The 20209-nt window shown below is 59.2% G+C and overlaps 1 protein-coding gene across 1 annotated transcript; it reads right to left on the reverse strand.

Annotated features, from left to right (window-relative positions):
- Nucleotides 1-2252: 2252 nt before the first annotated feature.
- Nucleotides 2253-17879, reverse strand: ANO9 (anoctamin 9). The gene is made up of 23 exons (XM_064576415.1): nucleotides 17874-17879; nucleotides 11910-11984; nucleotides 11695-11820; nucleotides 11345-11490; nucleotides 10108-10154; nucleotides 9928-9986; nucleotides 9773-9846; nucleotides 9462-9596; nucleotides 9274-9370; nucleotides 9062-9122; nucleotides 8867-8949; nucleotides 8644-8748; nucleotides 8395-8556; nucleotides 8270-8306; nucleotides 7945-8056; nucleotides 5103-5160; nucleotides 4896-4993; nucleotides 4583-4722; nucleotides 4287-4439; nucleotides 3371-3518; nucleotides 2717-2818; nucleotides 2548-2641; nucleotides 2253-2414 (listed from the first exon to the last, which is right to left on the reverse strand). Exons 1-23 carry the CDS (start codon nucleotides 17877-17879, stop codon nucleotides 2253-2255), a joined length of 2280 nt encoding a protein of 759 aa, XP_064432485.1.
- Nucleotides 17880-20209: the final 2330 nt, after the last annotated feature.

Raw genomic sequence — 20209 nt, forward strand, 5'->3', positions numbered from 1 at the left:
CTAAAGTACACCCTCACCCCCAGGCCCACTCTCCAAGGTCAGCGCAAAGAAGCCCACATGGCCTTAGGCGCTGTCCAGAAGGGCCCTTCCGAATCCAAGGCCCCCTCCCTCTCCCCCCACCACCCACCACACTCTGCCCCACACCCGGTGGTTCCTAGAAAGATCCAGCCCCCGAGCTTATGTTCTGGCTTGAGCCTGACTCCCTCGGCTCAAGCGGTGGGAGGCGATCCCCCCCATTCCCCACCCCTCCGCCGTCTGGTTTGCAGCTGAGCACCCCATAGTCTCCAGCATCCCCTGCTCATCTGGGACGCGCTGCGCCCCCGACGTGTCTCCCGAAGGAAGAACTGCACGAAAGGCTGTGGCCCCGCAGGCGAGGGGCTCCGTCCTGCTCCCCAGGGGCCGCAACGCCCGGTTCTCCTCCACTACACACCCCACCTCCGGCGGTCTGCCGTTCCGAGGGGAGGGCCAGACTTAGTCCCCCACCCTCCAGGAGCAGTGGGAAGGCTGGTCGGGGGCGGGCGCAGAGGGCGGGGACTCGGGTGTCGTCGAAAAGGGAACGCGCACGGAGGCCGACGCGCTCACAGAGGGCGGATGGCGGATTGGAGCGCGCACGAGGGGGACGCGGATGACAGGTCGGGGTGCGCAGGGGCGCCGCGCGGGTGGCGGGCAGGCCAAGCACAACAGGTCGGGGACGCAGACGAAGGGCGGGAGCGCGCATGACGGTAGCTCCGCCCGGCGACCAGCGCCGTGCACCGCCCCAGCCAGTTCCTCCGTACACCCCCGGAGCCCGCGGAGGCCTCAGGCCCGGGATCCGAGCTCGGGGCAGAGGCGAGGGTCCCCGCGCGCCTCGGCGTTCCTCCTCCCTCTCCTGGGCAAAGGTCACGAGGAAGCCACTGCCCAAGTCGGGCGGAGCGGGAAAAGCAGCCCTTGCCGTCCCCCACCTCCCGCCCCGCCGCCAGACCCAAGGGGCAGGGACGCGGACGAACTCAGGCTTCCGGGCGACGGGGGCAGCCGGCCCGACTCCGAGCCACTTCCTGCGGGACCGCACCCGCCGCGGCCCAGAGGCTCTTCTGGGCAAGCCCCCCCCCCCCCCCCGGCCCCCAAGCTCCAAGCCTAGTCCCGGCTCCCGGGAGCCAGCGAGCTCCACTCACCCCCGTGGGTCTGAGCCACTCACCTGCTGCCAAGACCTGGGGCTCGCGCGACCGCGGGGGCGGGACGTCTCACCTGGGCCAGGTGCGCGGCAGCGACGAGCCCGGCGGCGGCGGCAGGTGCAGCCCCGCCCAGCAGCCAGGGCCGGAGGGCGGACCCAAGAGTCCCGCTTTGCGCCCAGGTCTGGTGCTTAAGACTGTCCTGCTCTCAGAGGCCAGGAAGCCTCGGAGCTGCAACCACCCAGCCTGGGGGCAGAGGGCGAACTGGCCCAACCAGCCCAGAGGGTCTAGGACCTGGGGGACTCCTCAGAGTTTCCACTGTCCCCAGGGGCATCTTTGGTGGTTCTGCCCCTCCTCCCCAGCTCTTCCTCCAGGAAGCCTGCCTTGACTCCTGTCCCTAAACCCCAAGTGCGGGGAGGGTAGGACCTCAATAAAGCCCCCCCTCACTTGGAAATCCAAGGAACGCGAGATGAGGACCAGGAGGCTACCACATTCCAGACCTTTCCCCATCTGGGCTTCCCATCAGAGAACAAACACAATCCACCAGAGGCCCAGAATTGATACAAAAAGGTTTCATTTTATTATATAAAGTTCTGCAGGCTGAGGGGAGCCAGAGAGGTGGGGTCAGGGCCCCCTGACCAGCCAGGATGGCAGTGGAGCAGGATCTGGGTCCCACAAGTCAGAGGGAGGCTCAGGAAACTAGGCTGGTTTTCCTGTGTTGTGACTGCCGAGAGGCACCCCCACCCCAGTTCTGTGGGTGGCAGGGGTAAGTCAGAGTTCAAGTCAGGTCTGTATCAAGTCTGAGCCCTAACAGACGGAACGGGCCTCACAGACCACAGCATGCCGCTCACAAGCACCTAAAACACACACGGGCCCTCCAAGACCCCCATATATACACAGACTTCCCCACATGTGCACCGGCCTCCCGGGACCCCGATATGCCGTGAGTGGGGGTTGGGGGGAGGTGGAGGGAGTGCTTCTGAGTCTCAGCTCCTGGGCGCCAGTTCCTCTTGACCAGCTCTGGGTCTCCTACACCTCTGTGCTCTTGGGGCTGGAGCTGGAGGCAGGAATGGCATTGTTGGGGATCAGGGCCATGGCCCTCCCTCAGGCCTGGGGCCTGGCCCTACCCCAGCCTGGCCTCTGCCTCCCATACCACATCTTCTCCCGGAGCGTCTGGTACTTCTCCTCCAGAACCTTGTTCTCTACCGACTGAGGAACGTCAGGCATGAACCAGGCAGCGATGAGCTTGATGCACAAAGCCACGTGCTGGGGGGCAGGGCACAAGGGCTGGCCGGAGAGGTCAAGGCAGACCCAGCAGGGACTTGAGGGGTTGGGGGCCAGGGAGGAGGGCTGAGAGAGCGGCCCCTGCCTTGGGGCCCCTCCCCCAGTTCTGGCCCACCTCAAAGAGGATCAGGAAGACCAGGCGGATGGCCAGGAGGACCCAGAACTGCTCAGATAAGTTGTAGTCCTGAGCGTTGCGGTAGTCCCGGTACCTGGGGTGGGGAAGTAACTGAGGTCAGGGGTCAGGAGGTCAGAGGATGCTCATGGGGGGTGGGGGCGCTCCAAACCTGCACTCAGTCACATTCTCTGAGCCTTCTATCTGGATGGGGTCCTGGAAGTCCTTGGTGTAGAACACAGACAGACTGTGGTTGATGTAGCCTGTGAGGCAGCTGGGGGAAGGCAGAGAAGGCCCCGGGCAGGTGAGGGCTGCAGGGTGTGGCCCCTTCAGGCTCCAGGGTGCTTTCTTGGGGCTCATCCCTGTGTGGTGGGGGCTGCAGGGTGGGCCATAGCACAGAAGGCCTCCTTCACTTCTCTGCACGGGAGAGGGGCGAGGGGGTGCGCCTGAAGAGACTCAGGGTGCCTGCCTTCCCTCCAGGAATTTAGGGGAGCCTTCCAGGGGGAGACCCCTGGAAACCCAGTCTGTAGGTACAGTGGTCCTTTGGAGGGCTGGAGGCGCTGGGTAAGGAAACCATTCTGCCCTCTCCTATGGAGCAGCCCCAAAGGTTTGACTTTGGGAGGGAGTCATTCCGGTGGGGCCCGCTCAGAAAACATCTGGTTCTGGGACCTTAACTCCCCGACTGCGGTCCCAGCACTCTTGCGGTCTGCAGGTTGGTATGGGGGGCGGGGCCACCCCCACGCCCAGACTCGTCAAGCCCTTCCCCCGGGCTCCCCTAGGGCTGAGCTGTGTGGCTGGGCCCGTTTTCCCAGGGGAACCCCCTTACTCGACTGCAGGCTGGGCCCCCTGTCGGCACGGGCCATAATGGTACTTGTACACCACTCGGGGGATGAACTCAGACGTGAAGGCGATGACCATTCCATTGGCAATGACGGCCAGCACGCCAATGGTCTCCAGCACCTGCAGCCAGGTCCCTGGGCCACAGCAGTGGGGTGAGGCATCTGGTTCATCAAGCCCTGATCCACTGGCACTGCCCAGCCCACCTCCAGCCACCATGCCCAAGGCTGGGACCTTGGATGGTCATGGGGCCTGGTCACCTCTGCCCATGCCACTGCTCATGGCAGCCGTCGGCAGCCTTCACTGATACAGACGTGGACCAGGAGGGGCTCAGGTCTCCCCTGACCCCCATCTTCTGCCTGAACCCCTCAGCTGCTCCCAAGCTTGCTCCACTCTGCGGTCAGAACCCCTTAACCTGGGCCCAAGACTGGGGCCTCCCTCCGACTCATACTTCTCTCTCCCTCTGCCCACATCCAGCACCCCATCCACTCTGTTCTTCCCTCACACCCGGCCATGTCAGCGAGGACAGTCTGGGTGACAGAGGCCATGTCATAGTCCTGCTCTTAGTCCCTGCCCCCAGCTGCTGGACCCCTCCTTCCTTCAGCTCTCTGCTCTCAGAGCCCAGCTCTTCTGCCTGGGCCCCCCAAGGCGGCCACAGTTCCTTCAGCTGGATCCTGTAAGATGCACACCAGCCCTGCCTCTTCCTGCCTGAGCACCACCCCCTCAAGGCCAACTCCCATCCTAGGCAGAGCCTGAGGAAGGGCTGGGGGCTGTCTATGAGGTGAGAGGGCTAGTCTTGGAGAGATTATTTCAAGGGAACTGGCATGATCTGGTCCCAGCATCCCTCGCCGCCCCACCCCTGGCTGGAGTGCCCCTGCTCCCCGCCACCCGGTCGGGCCCCTGACCGATGTCCTTGGCCTTGCGGGGCACCAGCCGCCGCTGCAGCCTGACCATCTTGATGGCGTCCAGGCGGATCTCCACAAGGTTGCTGAAGAGTGCGAGCAAGGGGGCGAGTGGGAAGGCGGCCACGAAGATGGTCGTGAAGCCATACTGCATCACTGGGAGGAGGTGTGGGGTTGTCATCTTGCACTGTGGGGCATGCCACACGCCAGAGTTCCCGCCCCCTCCACCCACCAGTCCCCCAGGACCTGCCCGGGAACTGGCTGCTTATCAGGCCTGTGCCCCCAACCACCCCACGTACTCATCTCCATGAACTCATCGAAAAGGCTGAAGGTGTTGACTGGGTTCAGGAGGTAGTTGCACTGCAAGCGCCTGAGCTCGGGGTCCCCAGACGCGCGGCTCAGCTTGAACCGCATCAGGCGACATTTGTGAGCCAGCCACCTAAGGGGTGATGAGAACAAGTGGGGAACAGGGAGGGGTGCTGGGGGCGGAGAGGCCCTTCAGAACTGCTGGCTCTGGGAGATGTGGAGACAGGAGGGGTTCCTGTGTGTTCGAGGGCTCCCTGGGGTGAGGGGGGCACCAGGAGAGCCCTGGGGAAGGAGGGTGGTCCTCACGGGCCCAGGTATTCCATGCAGTTGCTGAGTGTTTGTTTCAGACCCATGATGATGGCCATCTGCAGGAACAGGTCCATCATGCAGCCGCTGAGATGGCACTGCGGGGGTCAAAGGTGGGAGGTCAGGTGCAGGGAGGCAGGGCTGTGGGATTGGGAGGGAGGGAGGGAGTGGAGGGGCAGAACGGCAAGGTGTCCAGGACAGACTGACCTCCTCCAGCTTCCACAGCCCCGCCAGGCGCACAGACCTCCCAGGGTGACCGTTGATCCTAGGAAGGACAGTTAGGCTAGAGGAGGGGGGCAGGACCTTGCTTCGGACTGGGTGGGGGTGGAGCAGGACAGAGAGCGGGGCTTGCGGTCAATGGTCAGGGAGACAGAGGCTCACTTCTAGGGGGTTGAACCACCAAAGAGTCGGATTGTAGGGTTGGGCCAGTGGATTCTGAGACCCCGCACTGTCCCTTCCCCAGCTGAGCTCCGACCAACAGTGAACAAGTGTCCTTCTGCCTCCAGGCAGGGGTCTGACAGAGCAAGAGGTCCTCACGGGAGAGACGCGGCCCAGAGCAAAAACACTGGCACACACCTTTCTCAATTATGGACAGGTGACATCTAGGGAAAGCCTCTAACACCAAAATCAGAGACCAATTAAAGAAAGAGCATGAAAGAAACTTAGAAGGAAAAAAAGCAATACCAGAATAGAAGAGAAAAAAGAGACAAGATCCTCAGACAAGAAAAGCCATGGCGTCCCGGTGCCACAAAGACGAGGCTGTGAAGGAATTACGCAAAGGAGTGCCCTGAATTGAAGAACATGAGCAGAAGTAAAACATTCAACTGAAGGGTTGGAAAACAGAGTGGAGAAAAACTCCCAGAATCTGGAACGAAAAATGGGAGGGGAGGGGCGCCTGGGTAGCTCAGTTGGTAAAGCGTCTGCCTTTAGCTCAGGTCATGATCCCAGGGTCCTGGGATTGAGCCCCATGTCTGGCCCCTGCTCAGCGGGGGGCCTGCTTCTCTCTCTCCCTCTGTCCCTCCCCCCTCCCCCTGCTCATTCTCTCTCAAATAAATAAATAAAATCTAAAAAAAAAAAAAATGGGAGGGGAAAAAAAGCAAAGAAAACCAGAAGGCCCAGTTTCCAAACAAAAAGAATTCCGGAGAGGGGAGCAGAGGGAACCGAAGACACAAGATGCATGAAAATCACTCAGAGCTGAAGGCCCCAAGGCTCCAGGCCCAGCAAGTGCCTGGGAATTTCTTTCCATGTGACCAATATCAATTCCACATGCCAGGCCTGCTGCAGGTGCTGACTCGGCAACGTCAAGCCCCCGTGCTCCCCTCAGGGAGCTGCCACCCCTGCAGTAGAGACGGGGCAAACAAGTGCATTGTACCAGAGGGGAAGTGGGGAATCTGGGGGACCCGGGTTCTGGGCTGAGCAACAGGAAGGTGGAGCTGCCACGTGGAAGAGGGAGACTGTGGACAAGCTTGTGGGCACGGTAAGGTTGGGGTGCCCGTAGGGCATCTGAGGGGAGATGAGAGGCAGCTGGACCTGGGAGTCTGGACTCCAGGGAGAGGTCTGGGCTGGAGACAGGAGTGTGGGCCTCACTGGTGTGTCTGGATGGTGTTTGAGACGGCACCTGAAGTCATGGGAACAGCAGGACGTTGTGACATCGAGAGGTCGGGAGAAGAGGAGAAGCCAGCATCCGGGAAGGGGTAAGCAGGACCAGAGAGAGGAGAAGTAGGAGCAGAAGTAGGAGGGCCAGCCATTGGGTGTGGTGGGGAGAACATTCCTTGAAAGGAATGGGACAGGATACTTGTGTGGAGGTGGAGATAATCTAGGACCAAGACAGGTGTTGATGAGGCAGAGGAGGGAGAGGTGAATTGTTCAAGTCCAATGAAAAAGACCCACCAAGACACCCGCTGAGAGATTCAGAGGATAGGCTTGGTGAGATTAGAGTTGGAAGAAGTCTACCTCCAGCAAGCACTCCATCAGGCCCTCAATAAGGGCATCTGATTTCCTCTGTACCCTTCCTCGGGAAGCCCCTGGAAAACCTGGGGTCTCCTACACAGTAGAGAGTGAAGGGCTCCCGGGATGAACAGGTGCACACAGCCCCGAGGGGAGGGGTGGACACCTAGAGGTGTCCTAGAGGACAGTCGGGGTCTAGGGACTGCCTCATGTCTTTGAACATACTCGGAGGACTTGGGTTTTTTTTAAAGTTCCACTGGAGTTTGGAATTAATTGGCAATATGTATGTGTCTTATGCAATTTAAGCAAATATACAGAACAAAAGGAGCAATTATTTTCTTCAAAACAAAATTCAGTATATTGATTGAACCAAAAAAATGTTGATTTCACTAATAAGAAAGAAGAGGGGAAGTCCATTTGTGTTATATGAAACACTCATTTCAGCTTTACAAAGCTCAATGTTGGAAACTACCCAAATGTCCACCAACTGAGCTGATAAAATAAATTCCAGCACATCCTGCAAACTAAGGCTCATGGTGTGGTTTTTAAAATGAGGCCTCGCCATCCATGCATATGTGGGAGATGCCCACAGTACATTTCAGTATAATGAGAAGATAAAATGATTTACAGGACAAAACCATGTACATCAACTGGTGTATATGTGTGTGTACTTGAATGTGTGAAAAATTCTGGGAAGACCCACGCAATGGTTATGGGGTCACCTCTGGGCATGGGAAGTAGAGAGCTGGGGGTTCACTGTGGGCTTCTGCCACACATTTTTATATTGGGTGTCCAACTGTTCTGAGCATGAATTTTTTTTTAAAGATTTTATTTATTTATTTGAGAGTGACAGAGATAGCAACAGAGATAGTGAGAGAGAGCATGAGCGGGGAGGAAAGGGAGAGCAGACTCCCCGCTGAGCAGGGAGCCATATGCGGGGCTCAATCCCAGGACCCTGGGATCATGACCTGAGCTGAAGGCAGACGCTTAACCGACTGAGCCTCTCAGGTACCCCTGAGCAAAAACAAAGACGAGCAGGTATCTCCACTTTAAAGGGGGGGACTAAATGGTGGATGAGGCAGTGGGAGTGGGCCACTCTTACCTGCCCAGGATGAAAGCAACGTAGACGAGGGACGAGAAGTGAGCAAAGAATTGCAGAGTGAAGAACTTGATGGTGAACTTGCTCTCGCGCTCTGAGAAGGTCCTGGGCTTCTCTAGAATGAGATGTGGGGCTGTCCCTCGCCCATCCCTGACCTGTCCCTATCCTGACAACTCAGGGACACCCGCAACCCTCACCTGTCTGTCAGGTGGGAGAGGCAGTCGAGACAGCAGAAAGGGCTCCCTTCCCTGTCTGGGGATCCAAGACCCCAGCCCTGAGTCCTCCTGTCCCTTTCCTGCACCCCCCTCCCCACAGGTCCCCCTCTCACCAAAGTCACAAAGCTTCAGAGCCACATATTTGTTGACCTGCAGGAGGGGAAACCAGAGGGCTTACTTTGGGCCTCAGGGGAGACCCTCCTCCTGCCCCATCCTCCCTCTATCCCCGCCCAGCCACCTTGGTCATGATGAGGATGGCCACGTAGTGGACCAGGGCCCCGGTCACCACCACGGCTGTGGTCACCTGCTCTTCTTGGAAGAGCAAGGTGGAATTGAAGAGGGCGGCAGCCAGCACACGGTAGACCACCAGGAGGTGGGCCATGCCGATCATAAGGCAGATCTGTGGAAGGGCGGCCAGGACAGGGCTCCTCAGGACGGCCGTCCCCTGCCCAGGTCTCCAGCCCCACCACAGGTTCTGGACGAGTACCATGAACAGAGACAGGACGAGGATGACGGTGCTTCTCAGGTAGGAGTGCTGTTGTGGCCGGAGGTCGTAATCAGGGCAGTGAATGAGCTCAAGTGCCATCTCCTCCTGTGGAGCGCACCAGACATGCCTCAGACACGGGGACACCTGCCTGGGACGAGGCAGACGCAGGCCGGCACCGCCGCACAAGGTGCCCAGACAGCCCCTGGATCACCTGCCGCCTCACCTGGTCCTCGTCCCACATGTACAGATCCCAGTGCAGGACCACACGGGCCCGCTGCCGCTTCCAGATCTCCAGGAACACGGTGGCTGCAGACGGGAGCAAAGAGGCGAGCCACCCTGTGTTCCTGGGGTGGGGGCGGGGCTGGCGCCGTGGGCGCAGCGGCAGGACTGGCCCCCCCAAGTGCCCACGGCGACTCACCCCACAGAGCCATGAAGATAGCAAAGAGCACGGTGCCCTCGTTGTCGAAGAGGTGCGTGAGCTGGGGAGAGGGGCGCACGCGGCTGGGGGCGGCCCTTCGCTGCCCACCACGCCCCCAGAGGGGACGCGTGAGCCCAACTCTGCAGGGGCAGACCCTCAGCTTCCCCTCCTGCGGGAAGACAGGCTGGAGCGGAGCCCCCGGGGCGACAAACCTTGGCAAAGGTGCAGGTGTCCGAGAGCTGCTGGTACCGACGGCTGTGGTCGCCGCGAGGGCACAGGAGGATGTCGTGGGCCTCACAGATCTCCTTGCTGTGGGGGCAAGGACGGGGCAGGTGGCAGCTCTCCCCAGACGGCCCCATCTGGGCCCGCCCCCCGCTCCGGCCTCGCCCCTCCACCCGACCTGATCTGGCTGGCATTGAACAGGGAGAAGCCGCTCAGGAAGATGATGAGGCCCACCACTGCAGCGGGCACCAGCATGTAGGTGTACCAGCCGAGCCAGGCGAAGTACAGGGCCACCTTCTCGCCAAAGTAGTCCCTGCCGGCAGAGCTGCCCATCAGGGCCACCCCCACCCAGGTGCCCCGCTGGCCAGTGCCTGAGTGGGGCGTGCCCCGTGTGGGGGCAAGGGGCGTACAGCATCCGTGTGTCTGGCCGAGGAGCACAGACACATCTGTCTGCTGGGGGCACGGGTGATTTGTCTGGGGCCGTTTCACCTGATATCATCAATCGGCTGGGGGTGGAACATGTTTCTCCACCGGGCCCATTTCTTCTTTAGGTCTTCCTCCCCCTGAGCACAAGTGACAGACGGTGAGAGCTTCCTGCCTCTGGTCCCATCCTCAAGCCCTCTCCCAGCTGGCCCACCCCTCACCTTGTGCAGGGCGAATCTGGTCTCAAAGACCCCACTCTTCACCAAATCCTCTAATGTGTCTGGTGGTCACAGGGAGTCGGGTCAGAGGGGAGTAGGGGTGAGGGGGAGCCCTGCCCACTCTCCCCATGTCAACACCCCTTCTGGTGGGCTGCATAGGCCACCTGTCCATCCTGTCCTTACCACCAGCTGCCGTCTTGCTGTTTAGTACAAAGTTGACAATTCGGATTCTGGAACACAAGAACTGGTTCAGGATGACTCTACCTCACCTGGGTGGACCCCACCCTCTGTCTGGCCAGGTCCCAGGCCCCTCTGTGTCCTGGTGAAGCCTCCAGCCTGCCTGCCTTACTGCCTGAGCAGAGCCCAGAATCTAGGACTCATCCGGGAGCCCTCCCCCACCCCTCTGAGTCCCCCTGTGGCCTAGCTGCCCCATGGCTCCAGGATGGGGCTCCTTTGGGGGTAGGACCTCCCCGCCTAATGCTCAGTCCTACACCATCCCCTCCCAGGTACTGACCTAGACACCCCCCACACACCTCCTATCACACCTCCCACCTGGGCCCCCACACATCCAGAGCACACCCTATGCCTTTATATGCACAAATCCTTATAGCCGGTGAGCCATTTTCCCTACGGAGAGATGGAGGCTCAGAGAGGTTGAGTAACCTGCCCAAGGCCACAGAGCCAGGAAGTGGCACAGCCAGACATTTGACTGCAGAGCCACACTCTTCCAGAACATCTTCCTGTAAGACATGGTCCCTCTGACGTCCCAGGGCACTCTCCCAGCCTGCTCCTCCCAGGCCCTGTCAAGGTACCACCATCCCCTTGCACCTCCCGGAGACCAGCCAGTTCTCCTGCATTCACAGGAGGCCCCCTCTGTTGCTCATATCCAAATTCCAGGGGCATTCTTTGCCAGTCTCCAACTGACCAGGCCCCAGCTGAGCTCAGAGGGGCCTGGGCCAAGGCAAGACAGGTGATAGAGGAGGGATGTGGGGAGGGTGGGTGGAGCAGTGTAGAAGGCTGGAGGGTCAGCGGGGAAAAGGAGGTGCTTGGAGAGAAGAGGCTTGGGTGCCTGGGAGGCTGGGGACAGATGTCCATGGAGGGGCATTTGGTCTGGAGAGGGGAGGTCAGGACCCACATCCCAGGTCTTGGGGAGATGACCTCAAAACTAGGAGGGACCACTGGGAGGTCCTCCTGGCCTGTCCAAATCCTGCCCGCCCTTCAGGAAACATAGTCACACGTAAGCTTCAGAACACTCCAAGAAGCAAGAACTATCTTTATCCCGTATCACACAGACATGGACACTCAGGCTCAGATCTCTGCCCCGGGACCTCTGACCTAACACCATGCCTGCAAGCCTGACTGGACCAGAAGCATGGTGGGCAGCGGTCCTCCCGGCCCCAGGTCTTGGCCAGGCTCTCACCTGGTGGTGGCTGGGACGGAGGGTGGCCTGGCAGGCTGCACTCTGGTGGCAGGACCCTCAGGCTCCATGAGGAGTTTGCAATACAGGCCAAAGATCCTGCTGTCCACTCGGATCCCAAAGAACACCTTCTTGTGGTCCTCTATCATCTGGGGGTGGGAGGGCGCTTGGGGACCTCCACTCCACTTCGGAAGCTCCCCCCTTTGTCCACAGCCACTGGCCTGTCCCTTTGACTTCAGGCACAAGGCCACAGCCGTATCTCCAGACCCCGCCCCAGGACACACCTGGCCCCCGTGACCCCAGCGGCCCGGTCCCCCATGCTCCACACCAAGCCAGGCCCTCAGCCAGCCCACCTTGTAATGGAAGCCCTTTCTCTTGAGCTCTTCCAGGAACTGCTGCTGCTGCTGGGCCTGCCTGGTATTTCTCTGGGTGCGGTGGTCAGCCACAAGGACGTAATCCCACTGCTCAGAGGCCTCGGTCTGGAGGAAGGAGGTGTGGGGCTGAGGCTGGCACAGGGAACAGGCCAAGGGTGGGACCTAGTCTGGGAGGGGCCCAGGTAGAGACTCACCTCACCAGTGTTGATCTCCACCAGTGGGAAGCTGTCCCCTTCAGTCCCCACCAGGATCTGGCAGCTCTCCTCACCCTGGGGGCAGAGGGTAGACGGAAGGATGGGGCTCATTCCTGCAGCAGAACACCTCCCAGGCCAGGTACTCCAGCACCGAGGGGGCAAACACAAAGCTTGGGGGCAGGACCACAACTGAACAAGTAGGTAGCCCCAGGTGGGGCTCAGTGCTAGGATCACGATGAGCAGGGCGATGGGTGGGGAGGCACTAGGTGACTCCAGCAAAGGTCTGTTTAGAAATATCAGCAAAGAGCTCTGAGATCCTTCAGAAAAGACAAGCAGCAAATAGAAGAGCGGGAACTGGAGGTCCGGTGGCCAGAGGCATCACCTTCTGCCCTTTTGGTCACAGGCATTCTAATGGCCTGACAGCATCGAAGTCAACAGATTCCCTGTCATGCATGAATTGGGGAAACAATATTGAACATTCTAGGCCATCCAGCCTGGCCCATCCAGCCCTGAACACAAGGAAGAGGATGCTCACAGTAGCTTATTTCATATAAAATTTGTGCAAATAATCCAAATTCCCAGCAGCATGTGGATGGACGAAGACACCGTGCCGCCCCGCACAGTGGAAGACCACGCAGCAGGAAGGCGGGAGGGCTGCCGCCACACATGGGCCGCTGGGGACCAACGTCACATGGTTCTGAGTTTAGTAACAGTAAGTCCAGTAAGAATCCTGCAGGAGTAAGTGCTGTAGGCACATCTGGGACAGACAGATGGATGCTAAACTCAGGGGGCAGAACCTTAAGGAGGAACTGGCTGCGCACACAGCTTCCAACCTCTCCCGACTGTCAGTATCGTGGCAGCATTAACGGATGTCACGAGTTCTCTCTTCCTCCCCCCAGACCCTCCCTTGGGGACTTAATGACTAATGAAGAAAGTGTGGGAAGGGGAAAGAGAGAACCCCAGCAGATGGCCCCACCCCAGGTGATGAAGGTCTAGGGCCCAGTGATATAATTTAGCTGTTAGGGCCCCCCTGCCACCGTGCCAACAGGATGTGATGGGTAGTCTGTACCCCTCCCTAAAACACACAGTCCTGTCTCAGCCTGAGAAAACATCAGACTCAAGAGTCAGATGGCCAAGGACAAGGAGGGACAGAGGAACCGTCACAGACGGGAGGGGGCCAAGGAGACGCGAAGTTAAATGCCTCAAGCGGGATCCTGCACAGACCCGGGCACAGGGAAAGGACACAAGGGGAAGAGCTGGTGACGTCCGAGTCCATGCGGCCATGTGGGGCTCTTCGTTTTGACCAGAGCCCCAGGCGATAGGACCGTGGCACAGGGGAAGCGGGGCAGAGGGCATAGGGCTAAAACTGCACAAGTGGGGACGGGGGGGGAGCTCAGGCTTCACCCACTCCTGGCGGGCAGATAGCAGGCTGCGAGGCTGACCCAGAGTGCCCAGGGCCTCGTCGTGGGCCCCAGAGCTGGGGGGTGGGGGCGCAGGAGGTGGGGGACAGGGCAGTCAGGTCACAGTGGGGGAGCTCCAGGCTGAAGTGGAGGAGACACCGGCTTTGGAGCCCAGAGCCTGGGTTACCAACACTGTGTGCCCTCAGGCAAGACTGCCCACCTTTTTCTGCCTGGCTGCAGGAAGCACCCTGCTGCCCCAGAGCCGCGCTGGGCATGCTGTGTGCGCCAGGGAGAGCATCCCCAGCTCGCCTCCCAGCGGGCAGCTCTCTCAGGAGGCACAGGGCTCCCACAACGTCCCAGGGATCAGGGTGCGGGCGGCACACTGGGGGCGGGTCCTTCAGAGCACCCCACCTCATGCCTACTGGGCTGGCAAGTTCGGCACTGCCCACCCCACTGTGGGCACTGGGCTCTTGCCATGGCCTCCTGCCAGCCCACCACCCCTACCGCCCCAGGGTGACCCCAGCCCTTCTCCCGGCTTAGGAGCTCAGTGCAGCCCATGGCTGCAGCCTCACACCCTCCTCTCCAACCTGCCCACCACCAGGCCTCCGCCCCTGCTGGCACCCCCACCCACTCCCCCTTCCCTCTACAACCACATTCCGCCAAGCTCAAGGCCTGCCTCCCTCGCAAAGCCGCACTGGACCGCTCCGGCCAGTCTGCCCTGGAGGGCAGCCAGGTAGAATGCAGGCTGCCCCATCACATTTGAATTTGAGATAAACAGCAGATACCTTCTAGTATAAGCATGTCCCAATTACTGCATGGGACTCACTTATACTAAAAAAGAAATGTTTAATGTAAAATTCAATTTAACTGGGTATCTGCTTTTTATTTGCTTCAAAACCTGCAACCCCAGTCCAACTCCCCAACCACACCCATGGACACCAGAACTACTGGCCCCAGGATGGGACCTGGGTCTGCCCCACTCTCCTCTGTCCCAATCACAGAAGCCAGAAAATGGCATCACGTGCAACCACAGAACGGCAGGCTCTGAGGCATCAGGTGCCAGGTCTCCTGAAGACTGGGCTAATACAGACAGTGCCTCGGGTCCCAAAGCCCCTAGCACTCAGGTGTGGCTTGTGGTATTTAAAACTTGTGTCCCATCTCGGGCCAGAAGAGAAACCTGCAGTTCACAGGTTTGCAGGACAGGGAGAGCCCCTGGGCTGAGGTGCCTCTGTCTCAGGGAAGAGAGTGAAGTCTCAACTGCATGGGAACAGGGGCATTCAGGTCACCAGCATCTGGTTCTGTGACTTGCCCACCATAGGGCTCAGTAAGTGTTGTGCTGGAGGAATTGGTGAGTGCAACTGACCCCTGCGTTGGCAGGAAAGACCTCACGTGTTTGACTTCGGACCCTGGAGGAGACTCTCCCTGTCTACCCCTCCCCCAACCCCTAACTGAGTTCCTCTGGCAGAGACTGCAAGGAGAGACCCCAACATTGGCCTGAGGCTGAAGAACAGGCAGGACCACCAGGGGTGAGAGATGGGTCCCCAGGGTGTGGAGGAATGACATAGGGAAGGCAGACTGGACAGAACACTGGGATCCAGGCAGGAGGAGGGAGCCTGGGAAGAAGGGACTCTCCCAGAGGGACCCTCAAAGGTCCGGCAGTGGGGGTAGGCAGGCCCTTACCAGGTCACAGAAATGAGGCTGCTGGACCTGGTGAGGTCCTGATTCAGACGACCCCTTTCCCCACCAGAGACATTGCACAGCTTTGGGACAGTTACCCAGAGCCTCTCGGGAAGGGCCGATTTGACTTCCTCTACGGGCTGGCATGTGATCCTGATGCCACCTAAGGTATCTGATGGGCACTGACCGTGGATCCTGGCCACCAGACAGAGGGACCCCCAGGGCAAAGTTACATGTACACCTGGTCAGCACCTGGTCAGCCCTCGGCAATGGGCAGGCAGCCACAGGGGCAGCCAGGTCAGAGTCCCCCCCCTCCAGCTCTAGTCCAGCCGCCCCCCTCCCCACAGCCAGACCGGGACCGGGTTCTGAGAATCTGCTTCCCATGTACTCTGGACTCACCATCCCCAAGGTCACTTGCTGCATGCAAGTCCCTCTGTGGGCCATGGCCACAGCCACAGCCTCCAGGATCAGGCTGTCCACCAGTCCATCTGTCCTCCAGGGTGAGAGGCCTTCACAGATGGGGACTGGGCTCACATGAAGTCGTCCCCACCTCCAGCCAAGCAGACTGCTCGGTGTTGCCCAAAGCAGGGTGTCTGGGGCCCCTGTGCCTCCATCTCTCAGGCTCCATCTCCAGGACCTCCAGTGTCCATCAGCCTCCCAGGCCCCCAGGGCAGGTACAGGGACTGTCCTGACACACTTAGCCTTGGAGATCCCAGCTCTCCCTGTCCTGTGCAGATCCCAGGCAAGCTCCTGCACAGATGAGGGGTGCAGGCTGGGAGATCACTATTGTTCTCCCTTTAGTCCTTCCAGCGTCCACCCCCTGCAGGCCAAGCACCTAGTGGGCCAGAGCCCAGGCTTAACACAGGCCAGAGTCCCAGGGGGCTCATCCACTACTTCCAAAGGAGGGGACTTCTGGAGACACTGCAGGTCCCAGGAGACGCTCCCTGACCTACAGCACAGAACATGAAGTGTCAGAGCTGGGGGAGTCCTGCCCCTGTCCATTCCTTCCCAGTTTGGCCTCCAGGTCCCCAGTGGGGCTGAGGACACTGCTGTGCAGACGTGACTGTCACCCAGCTCCCAATCAGGTGGGCTACATGGACACACACGTAGCAAAAGGAACGTATTCAGGCCTCCCCTCACTATCCATGGCACATCTCACCCCGAGGTCACAACATACCCTCTGACTGGGTCCCATGAGCACGCTGTAGTTTCATCATCCAGCAAAGGGACCCTCCTGCCCCCACCAAAGTGTGCAAACACAGAAAAGCCCACCCTTGCTCACTCAGCCCAGACGCCCTGAGTCCACCCTCCCTGAGCAAATCTCCCCTGCACCTGGCTCTGCTTCTTGGACTTCTGAAGCCGGTCATCTGCCCCTCCCTCCTGTCTGCCCCTCCTTGCCTCCATCCCCCCTCCATCCCTCCACCTCTTCAGCTATCCATCTGTCTTCTGTCAGTTCATCGTTGCATGTGTCCATCCGTCCATCCATCCCCAGACCCTCACTGATGATGCAGCCTGCTCTGTGTGCAGCCCTCATAGGCAGCATGTGGTGTAAGTAGACACAGGGGCCTGGAGAGGCAGGTGGCTGCTTGGCAGGGGAGGTAGCCTGGAGCTTGAGGTTGGCAGGGGGCCATAAAGTGGGGGCAGCATTCCTGGGAGAGGAAAATATGTATGGACAGGCCCTGAGAGGCAGCATGCAATCAGTGTCCAGGGACTTGGTACTCAGGACCTCCCAGAGACTCAGGACCCAGCATCTCCAAGGATTTGGTAGTTAGTACTCCCAGGGACTCAGAACTCAGCATTTGAGCTTGGCAGAGGCATAAAGAGCTAGAAGGGAGCTGCCAGGAGGTGAGGCTGGGGGTTGGCAGAAGCCAGATCATGGAGGCTGCTCAGGCAGCTGGGGGCCATGGGGAGCCGTGGAAGGGACTGGAGCAGGGAAGAGCATGCTCAGATCCAGCTAGGGGCTGGGGCCACCAGGTGCCCCTGCATATGTCCCTTTCAAAGCATTGAGTCCTTTGCCTCAGCCAAACCAGGTGCTACCCCCCCAGGCAGCCCCAAGTCTCCCCTTTACCCCAGCTTGGGACTGGCATGGAAGGAAGGGGCTGACAGGGCTAAGGCTGAGGTGTGCCCATACGCTAGCCTGAGCAGCCAGGTGCCAGAGCTGGCTCTGGAAGGGCTGAGGAGGCCCTGGGCAAAGGTGGAGTGAGAGGCCACCTGCTTGGCCCACACTTGGGAGGGACTCAGGGAGGCTGAGTGGGAGGCTGGTTTCGCTCTCCACCTCGGCACGGGTCTCCTCCCTGGGCCACCCAGGCACTGGCCCCAGCCTGGATGACTTCTTCCCTGACAGAGGGGAGAAAGGAAGTCTTCCCAGGATGTTTTCCTGCCCACCTCACTGGGACTCCATAGCCTCCTGCTCTGCCCCCCCAGATCAGAATCCAACAGCCCCCAGTCAGCCCCCAACCTCTGCCTGGGGTAGGAGTCCCAGGGAGCAGAGGGCTCAGCCAGCCACCCTCGGCCTCCCCTGGCCTCCCCAACCTCAGGTCAGCCCATCCTGGAGGCCAGAGCCCCCTTTCCCTTTGCAGGGCAGAGCTGCAAGTTCTGCGGATGGACATGCTCTCCTCATCTAGGTCTCACACAGGCTCTAAGGGCCTGGCCTGGGGTCCCCAGTATCCCTGGCTGGGCAGGAGGAAAGCTGCCCTCTGTCTTGCTCCAACCCCCAGCCAGCCCAGGGACTCTGTCTGAGCTCTGGCCACCCTCACCTCAGCCTTGAGGGCTGCAAGGAACCCCCACAGGTACTTTCCAGGTGAAGCTGGCAGGGCTTCACAGGCGTGGAGCCTCCTGGGGGGGCGTGTCCTGGCCACAGGTGTGGACCCCTGCACAGCCGACTCACCTGCATGCTGGCCCCGGAGTCTGGCTGGGGGCTGGCGGGACTGGAGTGTGGCAGCGAGGCTCACGGGGCGAGTCCTACCTGACTTCCGCTTGGGACTCACCACTCCCTCCTTCCTCTCTCTCGCCTCCCTCCTCCTCCTCTTCCTCCACCTCCTGCTCCCCTGCGATCCTTCTGCAGCCACGCCCCAGGCTGGAAGGAACACCCATCCCCTGTTCCCAGGGCTCTCTGACACCTTCCTGGGGTGATGGAGCAGGGGGGACCCCTGCCCACACCTGGGGGCATCGCCCTCACCTGCAGGAGGGGTTCCCCTGTAAGATGGAGGTAGATTGGCATCTCCCTCCTAGGGGGAAGCAGAATGGGTGGGGCACATGAGCACTCCCCAACATCCCTGGCTCCCTGCTCACCTTCACTCTTCCACACCCCAGGACACGCTTTCCCCAGGGCCCCTCCAGAGCATCCAGCCCTTGACTCCCACCCCCGGAGTCCAGTGTTGATTCCCTTAGAGGAGAAACTGGGGCAGGGAGGATTGGGGATGAGACAGACCCCAAGAAGAAACTCCCACCCTGAGCCCCTGCTCTGTGGACCCCATCTGGGGGAGGAGAGAGCTGGCCCTGGGCTGCATGGATCCTGCGTTCTAGGCAACAGCTGGGGAAGGCTCTGGGCCACCAGAATGCAGAATGCCCCCAACAGAGATTTGGGGTACCCAGGCTCTGGAAGCTGCTCTGAAGCTGAGGACACAGGACAGAAGCTCAGCAGGACAAGGCACATGGAAACATGGAACAGTATGAGGGGGCACCCCTGATGTCATGGGGGGCAGGGAGCATCATGCAGCCCATGCAAGCCTGTGGTTCAGACCCAGCATTGACATATATTTGCTCTGGGATAATATGGCCCAACCCCACCCACATTTCTGCCTGGGGGACCCCATGGCAGGCTGTGACAACAGCAGGGACCAGGACTGAACTATGAGGTGGCAGACAAGAGAGGGACCAACAAAGACCTGTGGGACTCTGATGGAGCAAATCTGGACAAATACATGAAGACTGGTGTCATGGAAAACCCAGTGGTAGTGGCCTCAACAAGTCTCTCTCTCTCTCTCTCTCTCTCTCTCTCTCTCTATATATATATATATATATATATATAGCAACATATACGTTGCTTTTTCCCATAAATGAAATCCGGGGTGGGCCATAACTTGCCTTGTTGCTCCGTCACCTTAAACACTTGGTCCCACCACATGGTTCAAAACGGCTGCTCAACATTCCAACATTCCAGGCCGTCACAGCCACATCCAAGCCAGCAGAGAGAGGAAGGAGGAGGTGCACTCCACCTGGCACATGGTCACATGGCCACACCTTCTTGCATGGAAGCCTGGGAAGTATGATCGATCACTTTTCCTAAGGAAGAAGGTAGAAGGATGCTAGGGTCACCCAGCCGTCTGCACAGGCCAAAGGCCTCAGATGCCCTATTCGCGTTCAGGAAACAATCAGCAAGGGCTTTTGAGCATGAGCAATGCGAACTCAAGGTCTAGGTTGCCAGCCAGCTCCTGGCCTCTCTGTCTCCTCCCGGTCCCCAACCGCACCTGCTCTGGATGTCTGCATCTACATTTGCATTGTGTTAAAACTGCCCACTAATGGGTTTCCCCTGACACAGGCCCCGCTGCAGGTCTCGACAAAGCTGTGGGGTCTCCATGTCTCTACTTGGCATCCCGTTTGTATTGCCACAGAGACACAGCTTCTCATTCCCACCTTCCAAGGGCCTGAAGGAAGTCAAGTTACATCCAGATCCTTGCTGCTCCAGAGCCGGCACCGTGGCCCCTTGGGGCAAAGACCGCATCTCCAGCCTGGCTGGGGGAGCACTGGCCTGGCCCCACGGGAGAAGGTGCCCTACTCTTAATGCAGGGTGGAAAATAAGGACAGACCCTATGCAGCCCCATCTGGAGAGAAAACAGGGACAGCCCTTTGGGAAAGCAATTCAGCAAAAAGAATGAGAAGGCTTAAAACTGTTTATGATTTGGTCCTAACTATCCTAAGGAAAAAAATAATGAAAATGTGTATAAATATGTCCTTTGAGGCAAAAATTAAAAGCCACTTAGATGCTCAACAATAGGGAAATGTCTGAGCAAACATGGTATATCCATATGCTGGTTGAGCAGCCATACAATATTATGCTTTCCAAGAGTGATGAGAGTATAGGAAAATGCTTATGTTATACTGCTAAGTGAAGAAACACAGATTGCAAACATGTATACATTTTGTTGTCTCAACTAAGTTAAAATGTATTAAAATACTGAAGATTGGATTTAATATTTATGCTCATATCTGCTTAATGATGTG

Source organism: Mirounga angustirostris, unplaced genomic scaffold, assembly GCF_029215605.1.
Source record: "Mirounga angustirostris isolate CCGP_5_RB_7025 unplaced genomic scaffold, mMirAng1.0.hap1 SCAF_13, whole genome shotgun sequence".
Classification (NCBI taxonomy): Eukaryota; Metazoa; Chordata; class Mammalia; order Carnivora; family Phocidae; genus Mirounga; species Mirounga angustirostris.